At 32.1% G+C, this 27,133-nt stretch overlaps 1 protein-coding gene, 1 long non-coding RNA gene and 2 pseudogenes across 2 annotated transcripts; 2 read left to right on the plus strand and 2 right to left on the minus strand.

Moving 5' to 3' along the window:
* Positions 1-1,774: 1,774 nt before the first annotated feature.
* LOC146938917 (E3 ubiquitin-protein ligase RSL1-like) lies at positions 1,775-13,801 on the plus strand. The gene is made up of 3 exons (XM_085749704.1): positions 1,775-2,559; positions 13,167-13,255; positions 13,653-13,801. The coding sequence occupies exons 1-2, from the start codon at positions 1,775-1,777 to the stop codon at positions 13,243-13,245; spliced, it is 864 nt and encodes a 287-aa protein (XP_085605830.1). The 3' UTR covers positions 13,246-13,255; positions 13,653-13,801.
* Positions 13,802-20,423: 6,622 nt separating this feature from the next.
* LOC146938918 (uncharacterized) lies at positions 20,424-24,137 on the plus strand. Its single transcript, XR_015031447.1, has 5 exons — positions 20,424-22,257; positions 22,521-22,660; positions 22,829-22,943; positions 23,040-23,120; positions 23,318-24,137. It is a non-coding gene; the product is annotated as an uncharacterized LOC146938918 (long non-coding RNA).
* A 430-nt stretch (positions 24,138-24,567) lies between these two features.
* LOC146938919 (uncharacterized) lies at positions 24,568-25,185 on the minus strand (annotated as a pseudogene).
* A 331-nt stretch (positions 25,186-25,516) lies between these two features.
* Positions 25,517-26,766, minus strand: LOC146938920 (uncharacterized; annotated as a pseudogene).
* Positions 26,767-27,133: the final 367 nt, after the last annotated feature.

The raw sequence follows: 27,133 nt of genomic DNA on the forward strand, positions 1-27,133 counted from the left end.
TTGCTTTGCTCGAAACTTGCACATTGACTCTACATTTATAGTTGAAAGTACTTTTGGTGCAATGTTTGCTATAGAAATTGCAAATCAAAGAAATTGGCTCGATGTTTGGCCAGAGAAAATCTATGTTGCTTATGATCACTCATATATTCAGGGAAGGTAACTCCTATGCAGATAGTTTGAAAAACACAGGATTACATGTCACTGGTTTTGTTTGGTGGAATGATCACCCTAGTGCAATTAGAAGTGAAGTAGTCAGAAACATGTTTGGAATTCCCAACTATAGATTCACTACCTTTTGAGTAGGTTAGTGTTTAATCCCATCTTATCTTTTGTATGTTTCCATCTTCTTGTTAATGAAATTGGTCAGTGTGCCTTACACTCTTGTTTTAAAAAAAATTGAATAAATTGTTTTCCTATATCTATGCGTAGTATATTTCTTGCTTTTCCTTATTATTTAATCGTAAATTGACCATGAAGTCCACCAAATTTGTGATATTAGAAGTCTAGCCGGGGATATTTTGGGAGATTTAAAAAATAATAAGAATCCGATTTTAGAAAAAAAAATTATCTTTCTTATTTTCAAAATATAGTGAATTAGTTTTAGGCACGAAAGTGATAAACTAAAATAATTAATTAAACTAAATTAAAGGAATCAGATAATAAGGATACAAATGAGGAAACAAATTGACTTTTTTTATTTCTTATTTACAAATATAAGGTTAGTTTTAGGCTCGAAAGTGATAAACTAAAATAATTAATTAAACTAAATTAAAGGAATCAGATAATAAGGATACAAATGAGGAAACAAATTGACTTTTTTTATTTCTTATTTACAAATATAAGGAATTATGTATAGGCTTTGAAGCGATAAGATAAAAAAAATAATTAAATAAATAAAATAGAGGGAATCGGATGATAAGAAGAAGAAAGATCGAGGAAACAAATTGGCTTTTTGATTTGCAAAATATAGGTAATTAGTTTTAAGCTTGGAAGTGATAAACGAAAAAAATTTAATTAGTTAGGTTTGGAAGTTATAAATTTGCAAAATGACGATATATAGGGAATTATTTAGGCTGGTAAGATAAACAAAACAAATTTCAAAATATGAATAAATTCGTTTTTTATTTTGCAAAATGACGATTGGACTAATAAAATTAAGAAGAATATGGGTTTAATCGACGATAATTATGAAATTTTGCTGGAATATGATTTTATTATAGTGTGTGTATATCAGTAGATTAATAACATATTTAAAAATGACCCTTTCACTGTTCAAGCAGCGAGAGAGACTCTGAGACATGTTGAATCGCGGTTGAGAGAGAGAGAGAGAGAGAGAGAGAGATGTTGTCATTTTGATTGTTGTGTTGTGAGTGCAGTTTCTTTCGAAAATCGCGGTTGAATCGCAGGAGGGAGATTGGTTCACGAAGAGAGAGACTGAGCTTAGGAGGTGTGAGAGTGGGGGGTGCCAGACTGAAAATATCAAACAATATGAGGGGTGCTTTGGTCTTTTCCTATGTAAAAAAAATAATTTAAAGTGGGGGGAGCCTACCGCCACTGCTTCCAACAAAATAGATAAGGGTAATTTCTACCATAACAATATCCCGAAAAAAAGAAAAATAAAAAGAGTAGTCAACAGTTTCCTTTATATAACCTAAAAAAAGTAGTCAACAGTTTCCTTTATATAACCTAACCTGAAGGGCAGTATTCATATTGTTCAAACCCTAACCTGCTTCCACTTGCTTTTGCTTCTTATCTCCCATCCTTAACAATCCCCATGTCTTCTTTCCCTATTTCCCCTTCAGCAAATGGAAAACTGGACTCAGTGAAAACATCTCTTTCAGAAGACCACGATGATGAAAACAAGGAGAAGACAAGGATAGCAATAACAACAAATCCTCAACATCAATCTCTTTCAGCAAATGGATCACAAAACACAATGAAGAGAAAATCTCTTTCAGAATACAGTGATGATGAAAAGGAAAAAAAGACAAAGAAAGCAGCCACTAGTTTATGCGGGATATGTCTTGTTTTTGTGAAATTAGACTCTGAAATTTTCAAAAACGGTTCATGCAGCCATCCCTTTTGTACTAAATGCATATCCAAGTATGTGATGGTTCAAAGAAAAGAAAGAGTGGTGAAAGTGAACTGTCCAGATCCAGAATGCTTTGTTGAACTGAAACCAGAACATTTTCAATCAATTTTTCCGAAAAAATTCGTTGTTGATTGGGAATCTGCTATTTGTGAGTCTAATATTGATCAGAACCAAAAAATTTATTGCCCTTACGAAAATTGTTCTCTTTTGTTGGTGAATGATGGGGAAGAGGGTGTTACAAGTTGTGAATGTTGTGAATGCCCTTCGTGTCACAGGCCATTCTGTGCACAATGTAAAGTTCCATGGCACACAGGTATGAATTGTCAGGAATTTCAGAAAACATGCCAAGATGAATACCAGTTGGATAGGAAGTTTTTGGAGTTGGCTAAAAGTAAAAAATGGCAGAGATGTCCCAAATGCTCTATGCATGTCCAGAGAGCTAGTGGATGTAAACACATGTCATGCAGGTTATATATCTTACCATCTCTGAAATTTATTCTCAAATTAGTTTTTAGGAATCATCCACAAATGTGTTTGGTAAATTTGTGTGCTTGAGAAAATTCATAGTTATTAATAGTTGTGTTATACTCATGGGAATAAAAGAATTCACAACCTCTAAACATGGATTAAAAAATTTAAGAAGTTGTGTGTAAATTTAATTCCTAAGAATTAAAAATAAATAATTTTTATAAACTTCTACCAAATATGAAAATGTTCTATTTTTAGCCTCACATTACCAAATTTATATAAAGAATGTTTAGAAGCACCCTTGATCATTTTCAGTAATTTAACTTTAATTGAATATGTATAGTTTTATGTACCAAAAAAAAAAAATGTATAGTTTATTATAATTAGATTATTTTATTGATGAAAAATGGATTGTGATTACTCCATTTTTTTCTTTTCAGGTGTGGATGTAAATTCTGCTACAAGTGTGGTAAGGAGGGGATTCATGAAGGAAAGTGCGATACACCTAGATTATAACATTCACGGTAACTATGAAACTCTTTGCATGTAGAATTAAAATTAATTTTAATAAGCAATGAACTGAAATAATAGAAGATGAATGGTAGAATAGTAACAAAAAAAAAATCCCTTCCTAGTAAAAAAATGAGCGAGACTAAAACATAACACCAAAATGCCATCTATCCTTTTATTAGGAACACCGAACCTTAGCCTATTAGGAGGAAAGCTAAGAATAGAACTAGAACCTCACAGTAAACCAACCCTTAGACAAATCTGCCACATGACACTATATGTGCCAGCATAAAATGGGTTAATAATCTCACTCATAGAAGGAACATGTGGACCGAAATGCTTTCCTAAATATCACTTTCAAGCAAGGTTGTCAAAATCGGGGTTTTGCATCAGGTCAAAAGAGAAGAGTAAAATCGCAACTAAAATTGAAGGATTTTATTCAACTACTTTTGTAGAATCGATATAAGGAATCGTAAAATGGCAATCAAAATCGATTGATTTTACCAACAAAAAAATACTAAATATTTGTTAGAAATGGTATATAGTCCTAAATGACTTAGTTTATAAGAAATCGTAAAATCGCAATCAAAATCTATGGATTTTGCCTATTTTAGGATTCTACTATTGATTTGGGTCGTTGAAGGTGAAGAACGTCGCAAAATCCTGGATTTTAGGGTTTAAGTCGGGATTTTGACAATAATACTTTCAAGAGATAAATTTAACTATATCCACCAAGTGGAGCACAAACGTCTCCTGCTCCAAAAATATGTGAGCATTATGAGATCTCCATAAGGACCACACAACAATACTTTTCCAAATTAATAACAAACTTAACCTCCTTCCTTCAAAAAAAAAACAAATAACAAACCTAACCTCCTTTTTTCGTCATCCAAGTCTAACAGAATACGTAGAAGACTCTCACCCTAACCACCTAAGCACATGACACCGCTCTTCGTCTAAAATAAGGACATCTATAAAAACAAATGTGGCAAACCGAGTCTACATGCTCATTGTAGAAAACACAAGAAATACCCTCATGGTCAACTATAATCCTCCTAGATAAGAGATTACGGAGATTCTGAATCCTATCCTGAAGTAGCTGCCAAGATAAAACCTTTACTTTTATATGAGACCAAGACTCACACCCCTTTGAAAGAAGCTGCACAAATTCTTTCGACCTCTCATCCACCTCACTAGCTTTTCTATGAATGGACCTATAAGCTATCCTCATCGAATAAACGTTAAACGAATCATTGTTCCATAACAAAAAATATACACTTTTAGAGAAGATAAGACTCTATGAAGCAACTCTCTCAAAATCACGAAGATTCCTTTTCCACTTAAGATCCCTCACCCTGTCAAATCCCTCTCAAAACCACATGAATGTTATAACCCGTACCTAATAAGGAGATCTCCTTCGCCTAGTTTGATACACGACCTTTTTGGATAGAAAATGATGTATACTCTCCGCTTCTCAAGGGAAAGGGGACCTGATAATCAGGGGTTCATTTGTGAGGTATGAATAGCTAGCCAATTGTTCCAAATTGAGCTCGTTAACCACTTGAACTCAATCACCTAGTTTAATATGGGACTATTTTTATTCTATATATAAAAAATCATGTACTTTCAAGTGCATTTCCTACCTTATAAGGGACTGCTTTTTTAGTCCTAAAGAAACTAGAAATATCTACTTTTTGTAAAGAGTTTTAAAATAGAGATTAAAATTGGATAAAGTTTATGTAGGAACTGGAATGGTCGATATTTTATTTTAAATAAACATATTTAATCTTACATTGTTATGTGAATATGGAAGTTTTTCATACTAGACATGTAAACTTCTTGAACATGTCAATTGCTAAATTCTGTGTTAGCTGTATGGATTAGTTGTATGCTTGTAATATTTGACAATGGAGAGCAGGAAATTTCAAGTTTTCTATTTAGTTGGTTCTGTTTTTCTTAGGCACATTTATGTGGTGAAAACAGACATAAAGTATTGGGATGATTTGTTTGGCAATAGTCAATGGATATTAAGTTTTTCATTTTTTTTTTAGGAAACTCATTAACAAGTTATCTTATTTATAAATGTTCTTAAGTCTCTTAGACAACTTTTTGGAGTCAAAAAAGTTGTTGCAAATTTTCTTCCTTATTTTTCTGTTCTTTATATTTTTAGAAAATGATCGTGTATCTTATTTATAAAAGTTCTTAAGTCTCTTAGACAACTTTTTGGAGCAAAAAATGTTGTTGCACATTTCTTTCCTAATTTTTTGTCGTTTCTCTATTTTTTAGAAAATAATTGCGTATCTTATTTATAAAAGTTTTTATGTCTCTTAGACAACTTTTTGGAGCAAAAAATGTTGTTGAAGTCAAAATTTCTTTGGGGGTTTTATTGTCTTTTGGAAGCATTAACAATGATTTTTTCATAACAAGAATTGGACTAAGGGTCAACCCTAATCCCTTATCTTTTTACATTACTTTTGGATGTACTTACAAAACACATCCAATAGCTAGCACAAAGATGTACGGGTTTTGTAGATGATGTAGTCTTAATTGGAGAGTCGAGGGAGGATTTGAATGGGATGTTGGAGACTTCAAGACAAATCTTAGAAGCGTAAGACTTTTGTTTGAGTAGAAACAAGACATAGTATATGTAATGTAATTTCAGCAAAAGACGAAGTAGTTCGACCTTAAAGGTGAAAATTGGAGATCATGTCATACAAGTTACACATTTTAAAAATCTTGGGTTCATTATTTCAACAAAAAAATCTTGGGTTTATAATACAAAATAACAGAGAAATAAAAGCAGATGTAAATTATTGTATTCAATTTGATGGTTGAAATGGAGAAGAGCCTCAAGTTTTTTTTGTGATACAAATGTGTTGTTTAAGTTGAAGTGAAAAAATATCAGACAATTGTCAGAACAAGGATGTTTTATGGAACAGAGTATTGGCTGTTATGAACCAACACGAGAATAAAGTAAGTGTGCGAAGATGAGAATGTTGTGTTGGATGTGTGGTAAGACTAGATGAGATAAAATTAGAAATGGAATAATCACATTTATTAATCAATGAAATAATCAACTTCCCGTGCATCACACGGGTCCAAATACTAGTAGCCAAATAATAAGGCATTATAAAAAGGCACGTAAACCTACTCAACCTTGTTATGTACATCTAATCAAAAATATTTAAGAAAGCATGTAATCCTATATAGTATACATTTAAAATAAAGACATAGTGACATACTCACTTAAATAAAAATCACAAACTAAACATTTATGGATCTACAACGTACAATTCAATCTCTATATAAATAGAGACGGGTTTGCTACATGTTTTCTGATTAGCCTTGTTAATGTTTAAACTGATTCTTTGTTTATGTGTACAGTGCTTAATACAGAGAACATTTGGGTTAGGAAGCACGCATGGCAACTATGCAGAAAGTTCTAGCTGTTAGGAAAGAAAATTTGGTACATGACATTCTAGCTAAAAGAGCATATCAATGTTGCAAACTTTCTTTTTTCTCTATTTTTTCTTCTTTTTTTTTAGCAGTGATTATGGTAACGGTGATATGATTTAATGTTACAGTTAGTCGACTTAAGTATTTAAGATAGGTACAACGTGAAATGTGGAGTGAATTTATCATTTTGGTATTTATTTTCATTGATATGTTGATCATACATAACTATTCCACTCCATATGCGTATAAAAAAATCCAAGTATTTTTGCTACAGAGATCTATAAGTATTAGGCTACATTTCATGCTGAGTTCTAACATTTATTTTAATTTTTAAGTTAGTCCCTACCTTTAAATTTTTTTACGTTATTAACGTTGCAATAAATTAGTCTTTTTAGTCAAATTTCCGTCGGAAACATTGTCAAGTAAATAGTTTTAGGAATAGTTAACTCAAAATTTGACAGAAATGACAAACTTACGTTAATGTATGAGACCAACTCAACATTTTTAAAACGCAAAAGACCAACTTCAAATTTTAGCTTGACTATTATTCCAACATACCAATGAAAAAATAATCAATAACATACACTTTTTTTATTTTTACTGGAAGTGTAACATATTTTGAAAAGATATAGGTTGTGTTTATTAAAATACAACGAATAGCTAATAAGTTAGCTTATAACGGATAATCAATCTGATTGAATCTATAGTGTTTGGTAAACTTAGCGGTTAAACTACCATATAAATATGAAATGACATAAAAGTGATATGTTTAATGAATATTTAATTTTTTTCAATTAAAATTACAAGGGTAAATTTGATATAAATTAGACTTTTGACCCGTGCGACGCACGGGTCTTATCAGAATATGCATAAGACGGTTGAGCAGTTAAGCATGTTAAATTAGAATACCAGTTAAGCAGTGGTATGAGAGGAAGGTTGTAAGGTCACGTCCTTCCATTTGCAAAAATCAAAATATCAAAATATATGATTCTTCTGTTGTTTGTGTAATTTACCACGGTTTAGGGTTTTTTGTTTAGAGAAACACGGTTTAGGGTTTGCTATATATAGCCGAGTTTGCATGGAAATTAGGGTAACCGAGTTTGGATGGAAATTAGGGTATTCTGTTTGTAAACGTGTTGAATAAGTGTACAACAACTTTCAAAAAAAAAATAAAGTCTACAGAAACAATAGATATATATAAACGATGACACAACATGATAGAAATGAAAAACTCATCAGTGAGGAGAAATATTAGGGATTGCTGCTTTGTAGAGGGAATCCTTATTTATTAATTTTGTTATGTATGCAGCAATTTAACCTAAAATTTTTCCTCTCATTTGTTGTATTAGGTTATCCTTATTTATTAATTTTGTTAGGTCTGCAGCAATTTAACCTAATATTTTCCCGCTCATTTAACCTAATACTTTTTTTTTTGCAAGTTGTTGTACACTTATTTAATACGTTTACAAACAGAATACCCTAATTTCCATGCAAACTCGGCTACCCTAATTTCCATGCAAACTCGGCTATATATAGTAAACCCTAAACCGTGTTTCTTTCAACAAAAAAAAACCTAAACCATGGTAAATTACACAGCTCTTCAACCAAGCACACATCTTCAAAATAATTAATACATTGTATAAGATCTCTTCTATTATTAAATTCTATATATGCAGATATGATATGTATTTGGTTGGAAAAATACATTATTACTTTTAGTAAATATCAAAGTGTAATTATTCATTTTAGAGATGTACGTGCAATTTTGAAATTCTATTAATTGAAGTGACTTTGTTTTTCATGTTAGTAGAAATTTAAAACAATTATTACAAGTCAATTTTTGATGTTTAACAATTATTACATGTTAGTCAACAAGACCCGTGCGTCGCACGGGTCAAAAGTCTAGTTTGTTAGGTTAAATATTGGTGCACTGCATTTTAGATGGAATTTGTTAAGTTAAATTGTTGCTAACCTATTGCAGCATTTTAGAGGAAATTATTAGGTTAAGTTGCTGCAGACCTAATCAAATTAATAAATAAGGATTATGATAGGCTATAAACCATTTGGATTAGCTTATTAAAAAATGATATAAGCTAACACAAACAAGATATAAGCTCGTGACAAAGTTGTGGTCATCAAACCTGCTCTTTTTAGTCAAATGAGTTTATAAGACTATAGAATCGAAATGTTTTATTTTATTTTATTTTTTTGCAATGGGTGATGCTTTTTTCTTGGTATAATGCAAGGTCAATGTTAGTAATTACCCCCTCAGATCTTTTTGTAAGTGTCATTTTTTTGCAATGGTTGATGCTTTTTTTTTCTCTCGGTATAATGCAAGGTCAATGTTAGTAATTACATTCTTTTTTAAGTGTCATTTGATTATGAATTTTGTGTTTTTATTTAATTATTGTTCTGATGTTTTTAAGGATACAATTTGTAAATTACTCATACTTGCTTTTTTTAATAAAACTAATTAGTGTTAACTATTTGAAAAATTCAAGTTTATTTTTTTAAACAAAGTTTGTTTTTTTATTATCTGCAAATTTAAATTTCTCTGAAACAATATTTTGTTACTTTTACATATAACAATGGTTCTATGAATATTTAAAATATTGAAAATAAGATCAGTAACATTGTTAAAAAAATTCAAGTGCAAAATAAAAGATTAATTCTAATGGAAAACTTTTATTTTATTTTGCTTTACAAACAACATTTAGACTATTGACAATTGCTTGTTATGGAAGAGAGATAAAGTGTGTATGAAACAAAAATAGGGATTTATTAGAGAGAGAGAGAGAGAGAGAGAGAGAGAGAGAGAGAGAGAGAGAGAGAGAGAGAGAGAGAGAGAGTAACTAGCAATTGTATGTTTGGGAGAAAGATAACAAATCAAATTTATCGCAAAAAGAGTGTGTGCAAGAAAAAAAATGAATTCATTGATGCATTAAAATGAGGATATAATAAGAAAAAACTCCAAAAATCCACTTCTTTAATTTACGTGTACTTTTCTAAAACAACACCTAAAAGAAATGGAGAGTAGATGTTAGGCTAGCAATTTTTCTCATTTACCCAAATTTGAATCTAAGATTTCCAACTCCGTTAAACCTTAACTCAACATTTACTCAAACTAGTTGAGTTATCGAACCTAGCATTAAAACTAAAGTTATTTCACAAATGCATGAAAAGGATAATATAAGAATAAGGAGACCATACAAGTTGTGCATATGTAGAAGTTCTAAGACGGGGCATTTTTTTTAGTGAAAAAATGGAACTTATTTTGATCTTGTTTACCAAAATTATTTGAGTGTCATATGCAGTATATATAAAATTAAATGTTAATAATGTTGATATACAATCCTTGTCAAAAAAAAAAATGTTGATATACAATTAAACGTAATAAAAAATCGAATAGGCGGTTGATTACTCAATAATTTATAGTATTTTTAGCTATGTTAATTTTAATGAATTAGTATTCTTACTTGAGTTTTATTTAAATTTTACTACATTTTCTTTTGTTTTGAATAAATAAGTAAATACAAGAGATATATGAAGTAATAGTACAATTTGTGAAGCCTTGTTGATCAAGTCAACATTAAAGCCAATCCACTTTCAATGATCAAGAGCTGGATTTTACCTTAGCAACACTTCAGATTTTGTAACATTTTAGTTCTGAAACCGTCACAAAATGATGAAGGAAGACAAGTGATCGAACCAAAAAACTTAAATTTGTTACGACCAGTCGTAGTGAGTGTCTACAACCGTAATCTTGATGATTTCAGTTTCGTGGTTTTTCATTTGACACTAGAAAGATCATCGTGTAAATGCTAGTCTTCAGTTTGTAAATATATAAATGTACATGAATTCAGTGGTGCCTGATAACTGTCAAATTACTTTTATTTTCCATAGCACCTATCGACTTGTTTTGATAGTAATTCAGTATAACCCCCCCCCCCCCCCCCCCCAAATTTGATATAAATATCGTTTATATTTGTAAACATTGCCAGAAAGCCATTACGTCCATTTCCCATACCTTTTTTTATAGGTTTTGAGCATGACTACACCAATACGGACCAAAAGAAAGCAAGCACGCGCATCAGAAGCCAAGCTAGAGCACCACAAAGACATCTAATGAAAACTCGATTCACTGGGCGAGATAAGCAAGGTGAAAGTGGGCCAAAACAAAGAGTTCCAGAAGGAAAAACCAAAGGTGGTTTGCTAAGCGAGATTTGGTCTGCTAAGCGAACTAATGTTGTTTAAGAAAATATCTGAAGACAACTGATTTTTCCTTCCAAATAAGAAAACCTCGATTCGCTAGGCGATCCTTACTTCTCCTATAAATAGAGGTGTAAAAACGAACCAAAATAGAGAGAGAAAGAGGACAGAGAGCATGAGTCACCATTGGAGGTTTAGGAAGCTTTGAATCAAGCTTGTTGATGCGTCTCTAACATCTATCAACTCTCTTATGTTAGTTATGCATCTCATGGTTAACTAAATTCTCTTTTGTTAAGATTGAATGTAAATAGCTAGGAATATATGTAGTACTTTTAATCTGCCTATTTTTATATGATGTTTGCACTCAATATAATCTTTAGTTTAAATATATTCTTAATGCTTTGTCGCTGATGTAATATTCCACAATTGATCTTTTGATTTAGTTTGAGCCTAGTCGGCCTGACTATCTAAAAGGACACGATTTAAATTATATATAGGTGTTATCACACTAGAGCTAATGGGTAGGTCTATATCAATGTATAACTATCTGAGCTTATGTCATTGAAACAATCGATTATTTTACCCCAAATCATCGAACGTTAAATGATAAATGGATTTCGCGTTGTTAACCTTAGCAGGAGACACACATTGAAGGATGGGTGGAGTTATATAGGCATAAATAAAAAGTATACAATCGATTAAGATGAAACATATGAGGAATATTTATTTAAATTCAATCACAACACAACTTTATCTATTCTGATTCAGTTTACTTTGATCCATGTCACTAAAACACTTTTATAAAACATAGTTCAGAAAATATGTCATTACGAGCAAGAATCGAGCTAAGCGTTGTCTTTGTGGATTCAATATTTTATTTTTTGATAAAATTCGGCATACTTACCACTGTGCTGAGGAAAGTCATAAATCCTCTTTTATCAGTGCCTAGCCTGCTATAAATAGGCTTAGTCTTGCTTTGATTTGGCACCACTTACCATCAAAGAACTATTGTACTTGTATTTTCCGTTGATTTTTTTTTCTTACTTTGTTTATTTTGTTTTGGAATCTCATCCTTATGATGAGTGAGTAGTTTTCTTTAGTCTCGGGATCATGGAAAGTAGTTTTATGACAAGCTTTCCATAATCACAATTTCTTTCTTTTGTTAAGAAACATGTATTCACCTAAATATAGCTTTATTTTACTTAATCAAAACTTATGCAATCTTCCGATAAATGAGAATGAAGGAAGATTGCTAAAAATATAAAACTAGACAAAATGTTTGAAGCACGACAAAAGCCTACAGACGTTTGTGATGAAAATGAATATTCGGGCCTAATGGGTCATACCAATGTGGAAACCATAAGAATAAGGAGTTATGTTGGTGAAACACTTCCTTTATTGCTAGCTATAGATTAATTGATACAAAAGAGAATATCTCATCCTTATTCTTACAATTTTAAGGAAAAAGAAAGGAATATGATTTGAAATATTCGTTGTAACGATGAACTACAATTATTCCAAGGCCTTTTTATCATTTCATATTTTGAAGACAAATTTTCAACCATTAATTTTATAAAATCCAAAAAAACTTTTTATTTGTATACCTTAGGAGACAAAAAAGGTAACATTGAAATTCACAACTCTACGTGGGATCAATATTTTTTATTACGATGATAAAACATTGATCTTGCGGTCTTATCAACAGACACATGACACATTAGTGCTTGTCTTTCCGCTGATATAAATAAATTTACCAAGAAAATGATGAAGTAAATTGGTGATTACTTATAAAAAAACATGAAGTAAATTGGTGATTTACTAGTACTCTATATAGAAAATTGAATAATTTATTCCAATTAAAGTTTCGAAAATTGAATAATTTATTCCAATTAAAGTTTCGAAAAGTAAGACTAGACTTTGAAAATATTCTTTGATGACCTGGTCAGCTGTTTACAATCCTACTAGGGAGTTTATCAGTTTGGGTCTCGTTTCATAATTCTGTGCGCACGTATCGTTATACACTAAATAATTAATTGCTATTTAATTCTCCCAAAAAGAAATTAACTGCTATTTAATTTTTTTATGTACATCCACTGCAATTTTGTTACGCTGACCCCTTTTTTTACTCCTTTACTATGGGAACCAAATAGGCAAATCCCTATAAATGGTGTGACTCAAAAAATGATGTGTATAGTAAAAAACTGGTGAAGATGAAAGATGAAGTTGAAAATGATAGGAAATTTTTGGAGTTAGTCAAAAGAGAATCATGGCAGAGATGTCCTACATGCTCTATTTATGTTGAGAGAAGTCATGGATGTGAACATATTCTCTGCAGGTTGTATTATTATGTATACTTAATTATTTCACTTACTAATTCTATAACGTTGAAAATGAAGAAAAAAATTATAATGACTTCATTTTGTCTTTTCAGGTGTGGATGTAATTTCTGTTACATGTGTGGGAAGAATTGGAAGCATGGACATATATGCAATAGGCCGCAGTCACCATAAGATTTCATAGGTAACTTTGCATATTGAAATTTCATCTTGATTGATACATAATTAAGTAATGGTAAAAAAAAAAGGTTTTTAATTTTTACAATGATCAATCTGGGATAACTGTTTTTATGTTCTCATACACAACATGGTCTCAAAACATATTGATCCCAATATGATTGTCATCTATGACAAAATGGGGTATTGAGCTGTAAGATAATTTGGTATGACATACTCCTTCTAGTCTCCAAAATTTGCAACAAAAAAACAAATTATTATGTGTATTTGGTTTATGTTCAGATCAAATGCATATAATTTTTAGTCATGTATAAGATTAGGGAAGAGGGTTGTCAAATTATTTTGTTTTCTTGGGCTTAGTCTCCCAGTTTAGTGTAATACTACTAACATTTGGCAGATCACAGGTGCAAAAAGGGTTGGAAAGCTCGAGTGGAAAAGTGGATGAAGTTCTAGTTATTGGTTATTATCACAAGAAAATAACATTTGTAATATTGCATTCTAGCTAAAAGATTAGTAATGTTTCTTTTGTTCCAAAAGAAAAGTTGTAATGTTTTTTTAGGCACAAGAGAAATAATGTTGAAAATTTGATTTCCTTAATTTTTCTTATGTTCCCTATTTTGTTGTAATTTTTAATTGCTTAAATGCAATTTTGATCCCCTATTTTCAAAATTGTTAATATTTTCAAAATTGTTAACTTTTGATACCCCATTTTCTAAAACCAACATTTTGATAGTTATAAAGTCAACCAAAATTAATTTATTATTTAATTAAAATGACATGGAAATAATGTGTCTCCCTCAAAAAAAATGGAAATAATGTGTCAAATGATATACCGTAAGCAATGTCATGTAAGATCCACGTCATTAATGAACATGTAACATCATCCAAAGAGGAAGGGGTTTTAAAATTTTGGTTGACTTTATAACTAAGGGGATAAAAATGTTGGTTTTAGAAAATGAGGTATCAAAAATTAACAATTTTGGAAATAGGGGATCGAAATTGCATTTATACCTTTTTAATTTTATAATGTGTAGTGTGTGTGTGTGTGTTTTTTTTTTTTTGAATGGGCAAATGTTAATAATTAGTTCACATATTAACATTTTTATCTTTCATCAGTTGAGTTACCTCTATCCTCCGACACAATGTAGAGTTTCATTGTTACATTGAATGGATAGAGTTGTGAGTTTTCAAATTTAGAATAAAAAAGTTCAAAACTCGATCCATATGAAGCAGCAAAAAATAGTTACATAAATTACTATTTCAAAGAGAAATAAATTGGACTCATGAAGGAGAATGTTTTTTAAAACTATAGATACATGCAATGAGTAATACTAGCAACTCTCTTTTTTGAATACCCTCTCTAATATTCACTTTCTTATTTGTTTAAATCATTTCGTGTTTACACTTTGAAAATCGAACCTCCATAAAATGATGGGATATACATTGATTTCATCCAATAAATGAGCGAATGCTAGAGAGAGTGTTAAAAAGTGAATGTTAGTTCCTTCAAAAAAAAATGAATGTTAGTAACATTCCTCGCAATGCAAAAAAAAAAAAACTTTGTAAGATAATAACTTGTATGGCCTTCCTTAACGAAGTATCAAAAGCTTTTGTGTTATTGATTCCACAACCCATTGTCAAATGAAAGATGTAAAATGTAGATTATCATAAAATAATGGTAGAGGAATAAACACTGTTAATTTTTTCGGTAGTATAAGCACGGTTTATAGCATGATGTAAAAGGTACAGGCATAAAAAATTAGTGTTAGAAGCACATGGCACTAAGCAACTGCAAATGAAATGCTAAATTAATGTATACGTATCTGCACAACAGAGTTTTGCAAATTATTGCTTATCAACATCCATTTGATACCAAGACTCATTTCTATTATGGATCCAAGCCAATATTTCCTGGAACAGAAGTATCAACCATGACCACAAATTTATAAAAAAATCATCATCTCATGTAACCAAAACAGTAGTGTTTGTCCATAACTTCTTATATATCATGATAGCAACATCCTCATTATTAACACACAGTAACTTTAAAAAGTAGTTAAAATAATGGCATCCTCAATTATTTGGTTCGTAGTAATTTTCATTTATAGCACAACTAACTTAACAAACCAAATGCAAATACACAAAATCCTTAGCATTTCTCTTTCAAAATACTCAAATAAATTCTTAATTTTTAGCTTGTATATTGTTTAATTGTTACAAATTGTAGCTTATCAAAATATTGTTTCATTGTTGTTTTTTTGGATGCAAGACCTTGAAACATTTAAAATCACCCAAACCAGACGACTATGTGGTCGTCTATGTTTTCTTACACGATATATCAACTGATTTCTTGGGGTAGCTTCATACATTTCAGTGAGGAGAAATGAGACAAGAGATGAAGAAAAGATAAAGGATCAACTACGACCCACACATCACACAATTGAAGGAAATTCAGAGGTGTCAAGCCCCGGGTAGATGCACAATGCATGCACATAGCTGCGCATACTGGAAAATTAGTCAAGCGTACCACTACTTTCTCATACACGATGTGCACAAGATTGTGCAATTCGCGCACAGAAGTTATCAAAAATATTGGAAATTCTCGCCTATATATAGAAAGGTTCTGCCTCATTTGAAAAACACAATATAATGATCAAAAATAAGCGAAATTGAGATTTGGAAAGGCTATGAGAGACCAGAAGCATTCTGGAGGTCAGGAATCATCACACATTGATCATTAATGCATTTATTTACATATTCATTTGTTTATGTTTAGTTAGCATGAGTAGCTAATTTCCTAGGTTAGGTCAAGTCTATGACCTATTAAGTAGCTACTTCAACCATGTAATATTTTGATTTACATTTGATTGCAATTGTGCTGCTTAGTTTTATTTGGTTAATATTATGGGAAAATTACAATGACCTCCCCTGATGTCTCTCTAAATGACACCTAGATCCCCTCTATTTTTAAACTAGACATTTACATCCCTTAATTGTTCAAACAATGGACTATCACTTCCCTCCAAAGTTAACGTCCCAAATAGTAACTAACGGAGTTAAGCAAATCAGGAAGTAATATTTCCTCCATTAAATCAGGAAGAAAGAAAATGTAGGGTTATCTTCTTCCTCAAGGGTTACTTGCTTGCTTCACTGACGATCTCCGTCAAGTTTTTACAAAAATCTATCCTTTTTTTAGAGGACAAAAATCTATCTATATTAATTATTTATTTGTGGATTAGTAACTTCTTAAAACCAAGTTTTTGACCAGTGAATAAGAAGAACTGGAAAATTAAGTTGGTGGTGAACTAATTGTGAATAACATTAGAACGACGAAGAAGTGAATTTCTCCTAAAAAAAACTAGTTACTGCAGTTTTTATTTTCAATATTGTGGGTCGTCAATTTATGATTGGTTTTCCCCAATGTAACGGTGGATAGACAAATTTCATTTTAATAAACTCTGGTGAGTTCAACAGAGAATATGAATTAATAACATTAACAGTGCACTTAGAGGTCGTTGTGATTGTCATGGTTTGTTGGTCATCGTCAAACAGATATTTATTTTCTCTACATTTCTATCGTAAAGAATGGGAGCCCTTTCTCCCTTTTTCATTTGATTTTATGGTTTGGTTGTGGTGATTTTTTCTTTGGCCCAGTATTTGAGGAAGAACACTTTTGATGGTTGCGAAGCAACATACCAGCAAGCTATTGATAGAAGAAAAGAATGTTCACTTTCATTTTATGGTCCCGGTTGGTGTTCGTTTGTTAGAATTAATTGATTAGGGTTGAATACAATGTGTGCTGTTCTTATTGATATATTACCCGTTAGGGTTGATTCACATGGTTTAACTGGGTCAGGTTTTATGTCCCCCCAGTTTTTATGTAATTTTTCCTTTTTTTTAATAATATATATGAGCAATTGGCAAAAGATTAGAGTGGGCCACCAACTTAGTTGGACACTATTCTTTCTTATGTCATTTTGCTCTTGCCTTATAAAAAAAGGAAGAGACAATTTGGTAGGTGGGTGAACTACTTGATGACAATGAGCTTTATGTGGTGAAAGGCTTTTCGAATAAAGCGAAAGGAAATTGGTTCAAAATAATTCCGATCTAGAAGCAAATAATGAAACCATGAAGACAAAGCGTTTAGTTTTCTTTTGTTTTTCTTTTAATGGTAGCTTAACGACGTCTTGGCAGAGGGATGCTTGTGTTTTTTTTTTTTTTAAATAAAGGGGGTATTTTTATGTAAGAGCATACCTCAAGGGAGATTATTGTATTTGTACCTAATATTATTCTTAATGCTTAGTATGTGTTTATAAATGTCCATAAAATTATCTAGGTCTCAAATATTAATAACTCTTGTTTTGGGGCTTGACCTAATTTTAAGTGTTCAGTCTGTCATAACTTTACACATATTCTATTAGTGTCTTTGTAGTAAGAGTTTTAACAAACCTTAAAAGGTTAAAAAAATCACCTTAGACATTAGGGGGTTGTGACCGGAGAAGCAGATTAAGTACCAAGACATTTAGCTTAGCTATTATGTTAAAACTTCGTAAAACTAAGTAAGCAATTGTAGACATCGAACCCAATTATACCAAGTAGTGAAAGAGAAGGGAATCTAACATCACCTAATCGTTGTTTTTTGTTTTATTTTGTTAAGTGCATCAACCATTGCAGAGTTCAACCCAAGTTACATTTCTTAATCATAATCGTAGTTGTTAAGTCGAAATTTCACAATCCCCGCAGATACAAACTTTTGTAAATATTAATACTTTACGATAATGTAGTACACTTTCTAATTCGACCATCAACATTTATTCGCACTTCTTGATCATTGAAAGAGTCTTTGTTGCCCTAGGTCTTGGTTTGGTCAACAAGTCTTAAATCTTTGAAGTGTTTACCACCTTTTTACACCATTCCTTATATTCCTCTTGCAATATCTATTTACTACAAATAAAAATAAAATATAGTAAAATGAAAATAAAATTTAAATAAAAACATTAATTTATTAAATAAAACATTAATAAAAGTATACTAAAATATTGAGTTATCAAAAGTCTTCATGAAAATGCCTTCGATGGTTTTTCAGCTTCGTTACCGAACATGCTCTGCAAGCTACACAAGTCGCTTTACGGGTTAAAACAAGATCCACGTTGCTGGTGTGCCAATCTCTATACTTCCCTCAAATCTTATGTATTCCAACACTCATATCTTGATGATTCCTTGTTTACTTTGAGTCTTCATGAAAAAGCCTTCTTCCATCATCAGGCGCTTTAATTAAGTTGTACTTTAGTACATGTTTTCACATGAAAGGCCTTTGGTATATTTAAATTTATATATGTCAAAAAACAAAATGATCAAGAAAGCAAATTTTGATCAGTTACTTTTGGTTTCATATAGCTGTAGGTAAAACTACTTTTCGTTCCTAATAAGCTCTGTACCTACAGCGACAATCCGTCGGCAAAACATTTTATCAGTTTTCATTAAGCTCAGTAACATATCCGTAGGTATTTCGTGATATACCTACGGTAGGATGACTTTTACCTACGGTTTTTAGCTGTCAGTAAATGTCAAGTTTCTTGGTTTAGTCAACAAGTCTTAAATCTTTGAAGTGTTTACCACTTTTTTGCACCATTCCTTAATATTCCTCTTGCAATATGTATTTATTAAAAATAAAAACGAAATGTAGTAAAACAAAAATAAAACATAAATAAAATATTAATTTATTAAAGAAAACAATACTAAAAAATATACTAAAATATTGAGTTATCATACGTCTTCATGAAAATGCTTCCGATGGTTTTTCGGCTTTGTAACCGAACATGGTCTGCAAGCTACACAGGTCGATTTATGGGTTAAAACAAGATCCATGTCGCTGGTTTTCCAATCTCTCTACTGCCCTCAAATCTTATGTATTCTAACAATCATTTTTTGTTTATTCCTTGTTTACTTTAAACCAAGAAGACACCTAACTTGTGGTTCTTGTATATGTTGATGATTCAATTATTGCTTGTAATAAGCCTTCTGCTATAATTAGGCCCTTTAAGTTCTGCCTTAGCACATGTTTTCATATGAAAGAACTTGGTATATTGAAGTATTTTTTAGGTATTGAAGTTGCAAGAAATCCTAGTGGAATTTATCTTTGTCAGCGTAAATATATACACACTTGCTACGAGATAGTTTCTTTCAAATACCGATCAATATCAACATTTGGTTGTTAATCTATGTATGTTTCACTCAGCATGGAATATTATACAGTGCCCACCTATGAAGCATAGATACGGACACCGTCTCAATTCATGCATCAACCACATAGGCACATACTGAACATTAATTGGGAAGCTCACTAAGATTAGTTCGATTGTTGAAAGATAATCCATGAATACAAAGAAACAACACAATGTCTCCCAGTCTCCGACTAAGGTTGAGTATAGGGCAGTGGTTACCACTACATGAGTTAAAATGGTTAAAAGGGATCCTCTCCGGCCTGGGGTTGTTCATGACAAACCCATGATAATTCATACAATGACGTAATGACCCGGAAAAATATATTAACATATCAATATTGTACAAACATACCCATGAGAATTTGTGGCAGGACTGTACCTGTTCTATTATTCTAAAAATTGTAAATCCAAAATCTTTCTTTTAAAACAAATGTAAATTACAAAAAAGGGTAAATAATATATACTCATCCCAGAAACTTGAAGGAAAAAATCAAATAGTTGAAATAATCAAAGAAAAAGAAGAATCGAAGTAAAAAAACCATCTAGCATTTCTCTTTTTTTTTTTTTTTGGTGAACATCTAGCATTTCTCTATATACATATGTTGACTGCTGGTAAATCATAACAAACCTAAGAAATAGGAGATAAAGAAGCCAAGTTTATAAGCGTGAACAAACAATAAAATGCAAAGGATCCACGTCAATACTCTTGATGGCTTACAAAATTTTTAGATAAACTAAACATTAAGGAACGGAATCTTGGTATATAGATTTGACTCAGAATCCTTTATATCTAATCCTAGCAAACATGCAAACCCTAATTGCACAACCTTAAACCTAAAAATTTGGCTCCAAAACAACAATCAATTCAAATTTGAAATTTGAATTTTTGAAAATCCATGACAATTACTGTGCACACTACTCAATATACATGACTTAAGGGCTGGGATTTGCAAAAGCCTGAAAAACAAAACACAACACACGCGTTTCTTTCTCTAAAGAAAACACAATTTCTTCTTCTTCTTCCTCTTATCATCATCACCGCCGCCAACCCTCTCTGCTATCCATCGGCGGAGCCTCTCCCTCAATCCACTGATGTTCTCCCCTTCTGCACCACACATCTCCTCACACAACTCAACCACTCTCTTCTTCCCACTTTTCAGCTCCCGTCGTTGCTCTCTCCCTTCATCAAGATAAGGAGACAGAAGATATTTACGGTGGTTAGTTTTTTTTAATCAACACTCTATTTCTCAAACCAAAAAACTGTCAACACTCTATTTCATCTCTCTCCACCGCTCTCAGCTTCTTCGATGGATCTCAGCATTTCAAAACGTTTACTCTTTCCTTTCATTCATTTGCATTATCGCCGCGAGTGCACACTGCACTATATAGCTCGAATTTCAATATGTACCTTCTCTCTCTGTTTATCTTCTCTCTCATTTTCTCACCATTCTTCGGTTGTAATCCTCCGCCACAAGTTTATTAGGGGTAAGGTAAAAATCATAGAAGGAGATATTGAAGGTTTTGTTGTACTGGTTGTGCGAAATCGAGGAGAGTTACGCCGGTGTTTTTGAGCGAGGCACGCACGTACGATTGCAAATGGAGGGTTTTGAAATTAACTCATCATTTTGGGACTTCTGCTTCAATTTTGTTTGTCTTCTAATCAGGAAATTACATAAATCATTCTCCAAAGTTGTTGATTTCATTTATATTTTATTGTAATCTCACAGCAAATGGAAGAATCATATGTACCTTCTTTAGAATAGAAGCTTTATGCTATTTTGGGCAACAATCATTCAACCTGAACCTCTTAATTTGTGCAGACATAACTTTTATTTTATTTTTGTTTCCTTTTGTGTTGTTTGTTCATGTTTGAACTAAATTTTCTTTTCTTCTTTCATTTGCCAGTAAACAGTTTTCATTAGAATGGTTTTAGTTTCGAGTAACTCTAAGGGATGAATTAAGTTGTATTTGGATTTTATTCTATTGTGCATTAGCTATCTGCACTCTTTTTGCAGCTAAACAATAAAATGTGGAAAATACCATCTTTCTTTCAGTGTCCTTAATGATGCATTTTCCAGCAACTGCAGTTTTAGTGATTTGGAACATTGTGTCGAAGTTCATTTATTTTCATTTTGTTGTTCTCTCCTTTTGGTTGTCAATGTTCTTTTACATTTGTTCCCTCCAGTTGTTGAATGGCTTAGTATTTGTTTTTGCAGATTTTGGTTTATATGCATAAGGGAACTTTCATTCTGTATTGAACACAATTATTATGTTGTGGTGGTGTTGTTCTATTTTAATAGGAAGTGTACATTTTGTGCTCTGATTGGGTGTGATCTCAATAAATTTGAGATGTTAAAAAAAGAATACTGTGTAGCCATTCGTTGTTTTCAATGCAAATAAGGGCAGGCCATTAACACCAATGCTTCCTCCACCAAATTTAAGCATAGTCCTCCTTTGATGTTGAACATGAATTGAGGAACTCAATTTAGTTTATATGTTGTTTATTTCATCTGAAGTACTCTTCTTCAAGCCAATAACAAACTCCTCCAAATTTGATCACTCATAAGGCCCTTTCATTGGAGCTTTAAAACTGGTTTAAAAGTCTTTGCTGCAAAAACGTATGGTCATCACACTGTTGCAAAAGCGTATTGCTCATCTTTTCACTTTCACCTTCTTCTCCCTTTCGGAGACAATTCGATTTTGTCCGTTGAGGTAAGAAGTATGGAATGAAATGGAACAGGATTAGAGCAGAAACATAGAATGGAACGTGTTACATCAGTGTTAGGTACTCCCTCTCTCATTTTCCCTCTCATTTGCAAATTTCTACCACCACTTTAGCTTTTTGAAACATTTACTTTTTAACTCAATTGAATTTTGAATTTATCTTTTGTGTGATAAATTTCTGAAATCAAGGGAAAACAATTTGCCTGATCTCCATTTTATATCTTAATGTCTCTTTTGAATTTCTGCTTTTGAAGCTACTCATAACTCATAAGGTTATTGTTATATTTTTCTGACCTTATTTCTTGCAATTTTGATGTGGAACAGAATATGAACTTCAATTGCATTTGCAGGATCCAATGTGGAAAGAGTTATTCTAAACGCTGCTTCAGACATGCTATCGATGCTAAATCATGTGGAATGCTAGAGAAGAGGGTAAATCACTTTCTTAACACAATATTTTGAAGGTAAAGTAAAAATAAAAAAGCTAGAAAGTTGCTTCTTATGGTATTGTTTTATGTTAGTTCTTATTATTCAGATCCTTAACCATATTTTTAGTTCGTACCTATTAGCAATTTCTTCTTCTTTACTGTTGCTAACTTTTCGAATTTTTCGTTTGGTTTAACATGTTTCAGATCATGGTACATAGTTGTTGAGTTCGATGATGGATAGTTGACCAAACAATGTGCAGCGGCGAGATAGTGAATGCCATATTTTATTTAACAAATTCACAAAAATATCCACAACGGGGTGTGTGTACGTGAGAAAAAGATGCATGTGAAAAGCTTTAAGCTTGATCATACTAAGTTTTTGTTCTATATTTTATTAACATTAGCTCTTGAATAGTGTTTGATGCAAGTTCATTGAGACACAATCTAAAATAATTGTGGTGAAATTCATCTAGGAAAACCAAATTTATGGTTTATGGTAAGGCTGATCGTAAATTTTCTTTTATTTTCCATAAGATTTGATAAAAATATACCTATAATGTTGTGATTATTTTTGACATTTTGTGTTCAACAAACGTAATTGTAGTCTTTTAGGTCATTTGTGTATATAAAAATCATCAGTTATAAGTCTCTTAAAGAGATTTTATAATCCTAATTCTGAACATGTATTACTAGATGGAGTGGATATAAAAACTTTCAGACTAAGCTGAGACATCAAATGGGTTTGGTTAGTCAAGAGCCTATTCTTTTCAATGAAAGCATCCGTGCCAACATAGCTTATGGCAAAGAAGGAGGTGCTCCGGAGGATGAAATAATTGCAGCAGCTAACACATCCAATGCGCACAACTTCATAAGTTCTCTTCCAAATGGTGATGACACCTCTGTCGGGGAAAGAGGCACACAACTATCATGAGGACAGAAGCAGCATATTGCTATTGCAAGAGCCATGCTGAAAAACCCCAAAATACTTTTGCTTGATGAGGCGATAAGGACACTTGATGTTGAGTCAAAGCGTTTAGTTCAAGAGGCTCGAGATAGAGTGAGTGTGAACAGAACTACTGTGGTGGTGGCTCGCCGTCTTACAACAATTCAAGGGGCTGATACTATAGCAGTGATTAAAAATGGGGTGGGGGCTGAAAAGGGAAGACATGAAGTGTTGATGAAGATTACTCATTGTGTTTATGGCTTTATGCTTCATTAGTAGCTCTTCATTCAAGTGCATCATATGATATTTCATATCATCTTACCTACTCCTCTAACAACTTCTAAGTTCTTTTAGATCACAGGAACAAGATCCAAAGTCTCGGTATCAATATCATGTTATTTCAAAATCCTCCCTATCGTTTTTGTTGTTTATTACTATGACCATTTATTTGTATTATTATGTTAATGAAAATTCTGTTGAGTGTCAATTACATTTTATTAAGCCATGTTTAATTTAGGATGTGGTCAATATATTTATATGATATTTGAGTGCTTGGCCTCATTGCTATAACCTCTAGATAATTCCTTTTAATTATTTTTCTGCTAATTGGCTAAGTTGAATTATCAAAAGAATGAACTTATTAAAACCCTTTTCAGTTATTAGAACATCCATTTTTTGGTGTTATTGTTGGAGCATCTCATATCTTTCATAGGTAATTTTGTTAGTATATCGCATATCATTGAGTTGTGTTTTTAACTATATATGACCCGTGCGGCAGCACGGGTAGACGATCTAGTCATAATAAGTCATAAAAATGACTAGGAAAATTAAATTTGCATATGTTCTTCTTGAATATGTGTTCTTTTAGAGTCTGCGAATTCAAAAAATTAAATAACCACAAACCTTAAAACTAGCTTTAAATCACAACAGAAAAAGAAAAAAAAAAACTTTGTAGATCATCATATCCATATTAAGTACACAGTACTACAATATTGCTCATCAGTCAACGAACATTGAAGGGTCCAGAAGGATCAAGTTGTTTGCATAGTTCAAAATAAGTCAAATAAAGAACTCTATTCTTGGCACCTGTTCGATGATGGCTGTTGTACTTGCAAAAATACTTCAATTGTTCAAGCTTGCAACAACCAACCATTTGTCCCAGCAACAGAAACAACCAATTGATATTCTTTTTCTTCTCAGCAATTACCGGCTTAACACTATTTTATTGATTGCAATGCAAACATTTTGGCAATTTTGGATTCATTAAAATCTTGGGTGCCCTATCATGCATGGTGTTCATGTTTCTAACCAAATATTGAGAGATTTCATTGAATTTCGTCAATAAATCAAAAGACATCTGAAACATTGTTTTGCAACTCTTGCATTGAACATCGCCGGTGATGTTAAAGATTCTGTTTTGTAAGAGATGATTGAGGCTATGGATTTTCGCTCGGCGATCGGTTGCCCATATGAAAGGGATGGGGATCTGTCCACTACGTGGTGGTCCTCGTCGACGAGCACGAACGGATGGATTGTTAGCGGAGATATCTTGAGGTGGAGGAGAATTCGATGCCTCGGGGATAAACATGCGTTGAAATGGTGTCAAAGAGGTGTTCATTTTCTTGGATTGGTCGTGAAAAGAGTAACAAGAGAGAGTGACTAGGAGAGAAAGAAAGCCTTAGTGTGAAAGGACAGAAGTAAAAAGGAAGGAGAAAAATACTACTAATAAATAGATTAATCCATTTAAATTTGAAGAGAATGGAATGTAGATTCAGTTCAAAGTTGAAACTCCTAGACTTCTGTTTTTTGTTTTAAAATATACTGCATCTGTCCAAGTTCAAAGAATGGATAATAATTGCCGTTGTACTATCAAATAGCTAAGTAAAAAAAAAAAAAAAAAAGCAACTGAATTCTCCAAATTAAATTGCCTTTGAATCTGTGGAATTTGTTCAAGTCAAATAAGGAACTGACTTGTCCTATAATGTAGTAGTATTTATGACGTGTGCACTATTGAATTTGTTATCCATCTATAATTAATTAAATTCTTCACAAAAAAATCCATCTATAATTAATATTTAGTTTAAATTAGTTTCGTCCTTACAATCAACTTTTTTAGGGCAAGTCCTTGCAATCATGAAATTATATTATTGGGTCATGCTAAATTAGCATTTTCGTAAAAGTAATAATGCAAAAAAAATTTGAAGGAATGCAAACTTTTATTTTTATTATCAGCGTCAAGACGATCACTAACGTATCCGTCTTTCTGTTTTTCAATTATGCTTAAATTTAACCGTATTTTATAGTATTTGATTATAATTTGTTTGAAATCTCTTAAACGTACATTTGATGCTAAATAAAGAACCCTATTTCTGGCACCGTACTATGATGGTTGAGGTTGACTTGCAAAAATATTTCAACGGTTCAAGCATGCAGCAACCAAGCATTTGTCCCAACAACAGAAGCAACTAGTTGATATTCTTTTTCTTCTCGGTGAGTACCGGTTTCACACTATCTTGATTCCAATGCACACACTACAACAATCATGGATACATCAAAAGCATTGGTGCCCTATCATGCATAGTGTTCATGTTTGTGACCAAATATTGATAGATTAGGTCAAATTTCCTCACCAAATGGAACGACATTTGGAACTTTATTTGGTAACTCTTGCGTTGAACGTCGACAGTGATGTTAAAGATTCAGTCTTTTAGAGAAGATGGTTGAGACTGTCAATTTTCACTCGGCGGTCGGTAGCCCATATATGAAAGGGATAGCGATTGGTCCGGTATGCGTGGACCTCGTCGACGAGTACAAACGGAAGGATTGTTAGTGCCGACATCATGAGGTGGTGGAATATTTGCGTGGGAAAATATGAGTTGAAACGGCGTTAACATCGGAAGAGGAAGACTTTGCATTGGTTGTTCAGAGAGTCGTTCATTTTTCTCTTATGGAGTGTGAAAGAACTGAGGAGAGTGACTTGGAGAGAAAAGGTTCATGGAAAGGTTTGTTCCGTGAATGTAGATTCAAGGGAATGAGTAAGACTGGGATATGACAAATGGATAGATATAATATAACAGTCACAGTCACAGACTTGATAGAAATTCTTATTTGTGGCAAACTTTTCATGTAACGTGGTGTACGAGGAACAAATAACTAATCACATCCACACAAAAAAAACACTAACCAAATCAAATGCCATGGAAATAAAATCTGTCCAGGAAACCAAGAATAAATTTTGTTGTATTTTAACAGAAATTCCCAAGTGTTGTTGCAGCGGGTGCACAAGATCAAATAACAAAATGGTATCCAAAAAATAAAAATCAAATACCTTTGAATTAAAATATGCCTAAACAATAACCAAGAATTAATTGTTTTATAGTTTATGAAAAAACAAATGTAAACGAACATCAATATTATTCCCTGAAAGCAAACACAAAATTTAGACCAACTACACATCAATGAAAGGAACTCATTGATATGTTTAAGGAGCAGTGATTTGTAACGCTGGAACCAGTATACTTGACATTTGTGTTTTCATTAAGTGTAATCTTTGTTTGCTACATAAA

Source organism: Medicago sativa, chromosome 3, assembly GCF_051527215.1.
Source record: "Medicago sativa cultivar Bolivia chromosome 3, Bolivia_mono, whole genome shotgun sequence".
NCBI lineage: Eukaryota > Viridiplantae > Streptophyta > Magnoliopsida > Fabales > Fabaceae > Medicago > Medicago sativa.

Excerpts from the sequence above, each read along its gene's own strand:
- LOC146938917 (XM_085749704.1), top strand. The coding sequence starts at position 1,775 with ATGTCTTCTTTCCCTATTTCCCCTTCAGCAAATGGAAAACTGGACTCA. Across the intron at positions 2,560-13,166 it reads TGTAAACACATGTCATGCAG|GTGTGGATGTAATTTCTGTT; the intron begins GTTATATATCTT and ends TTGTCTTTTCAG.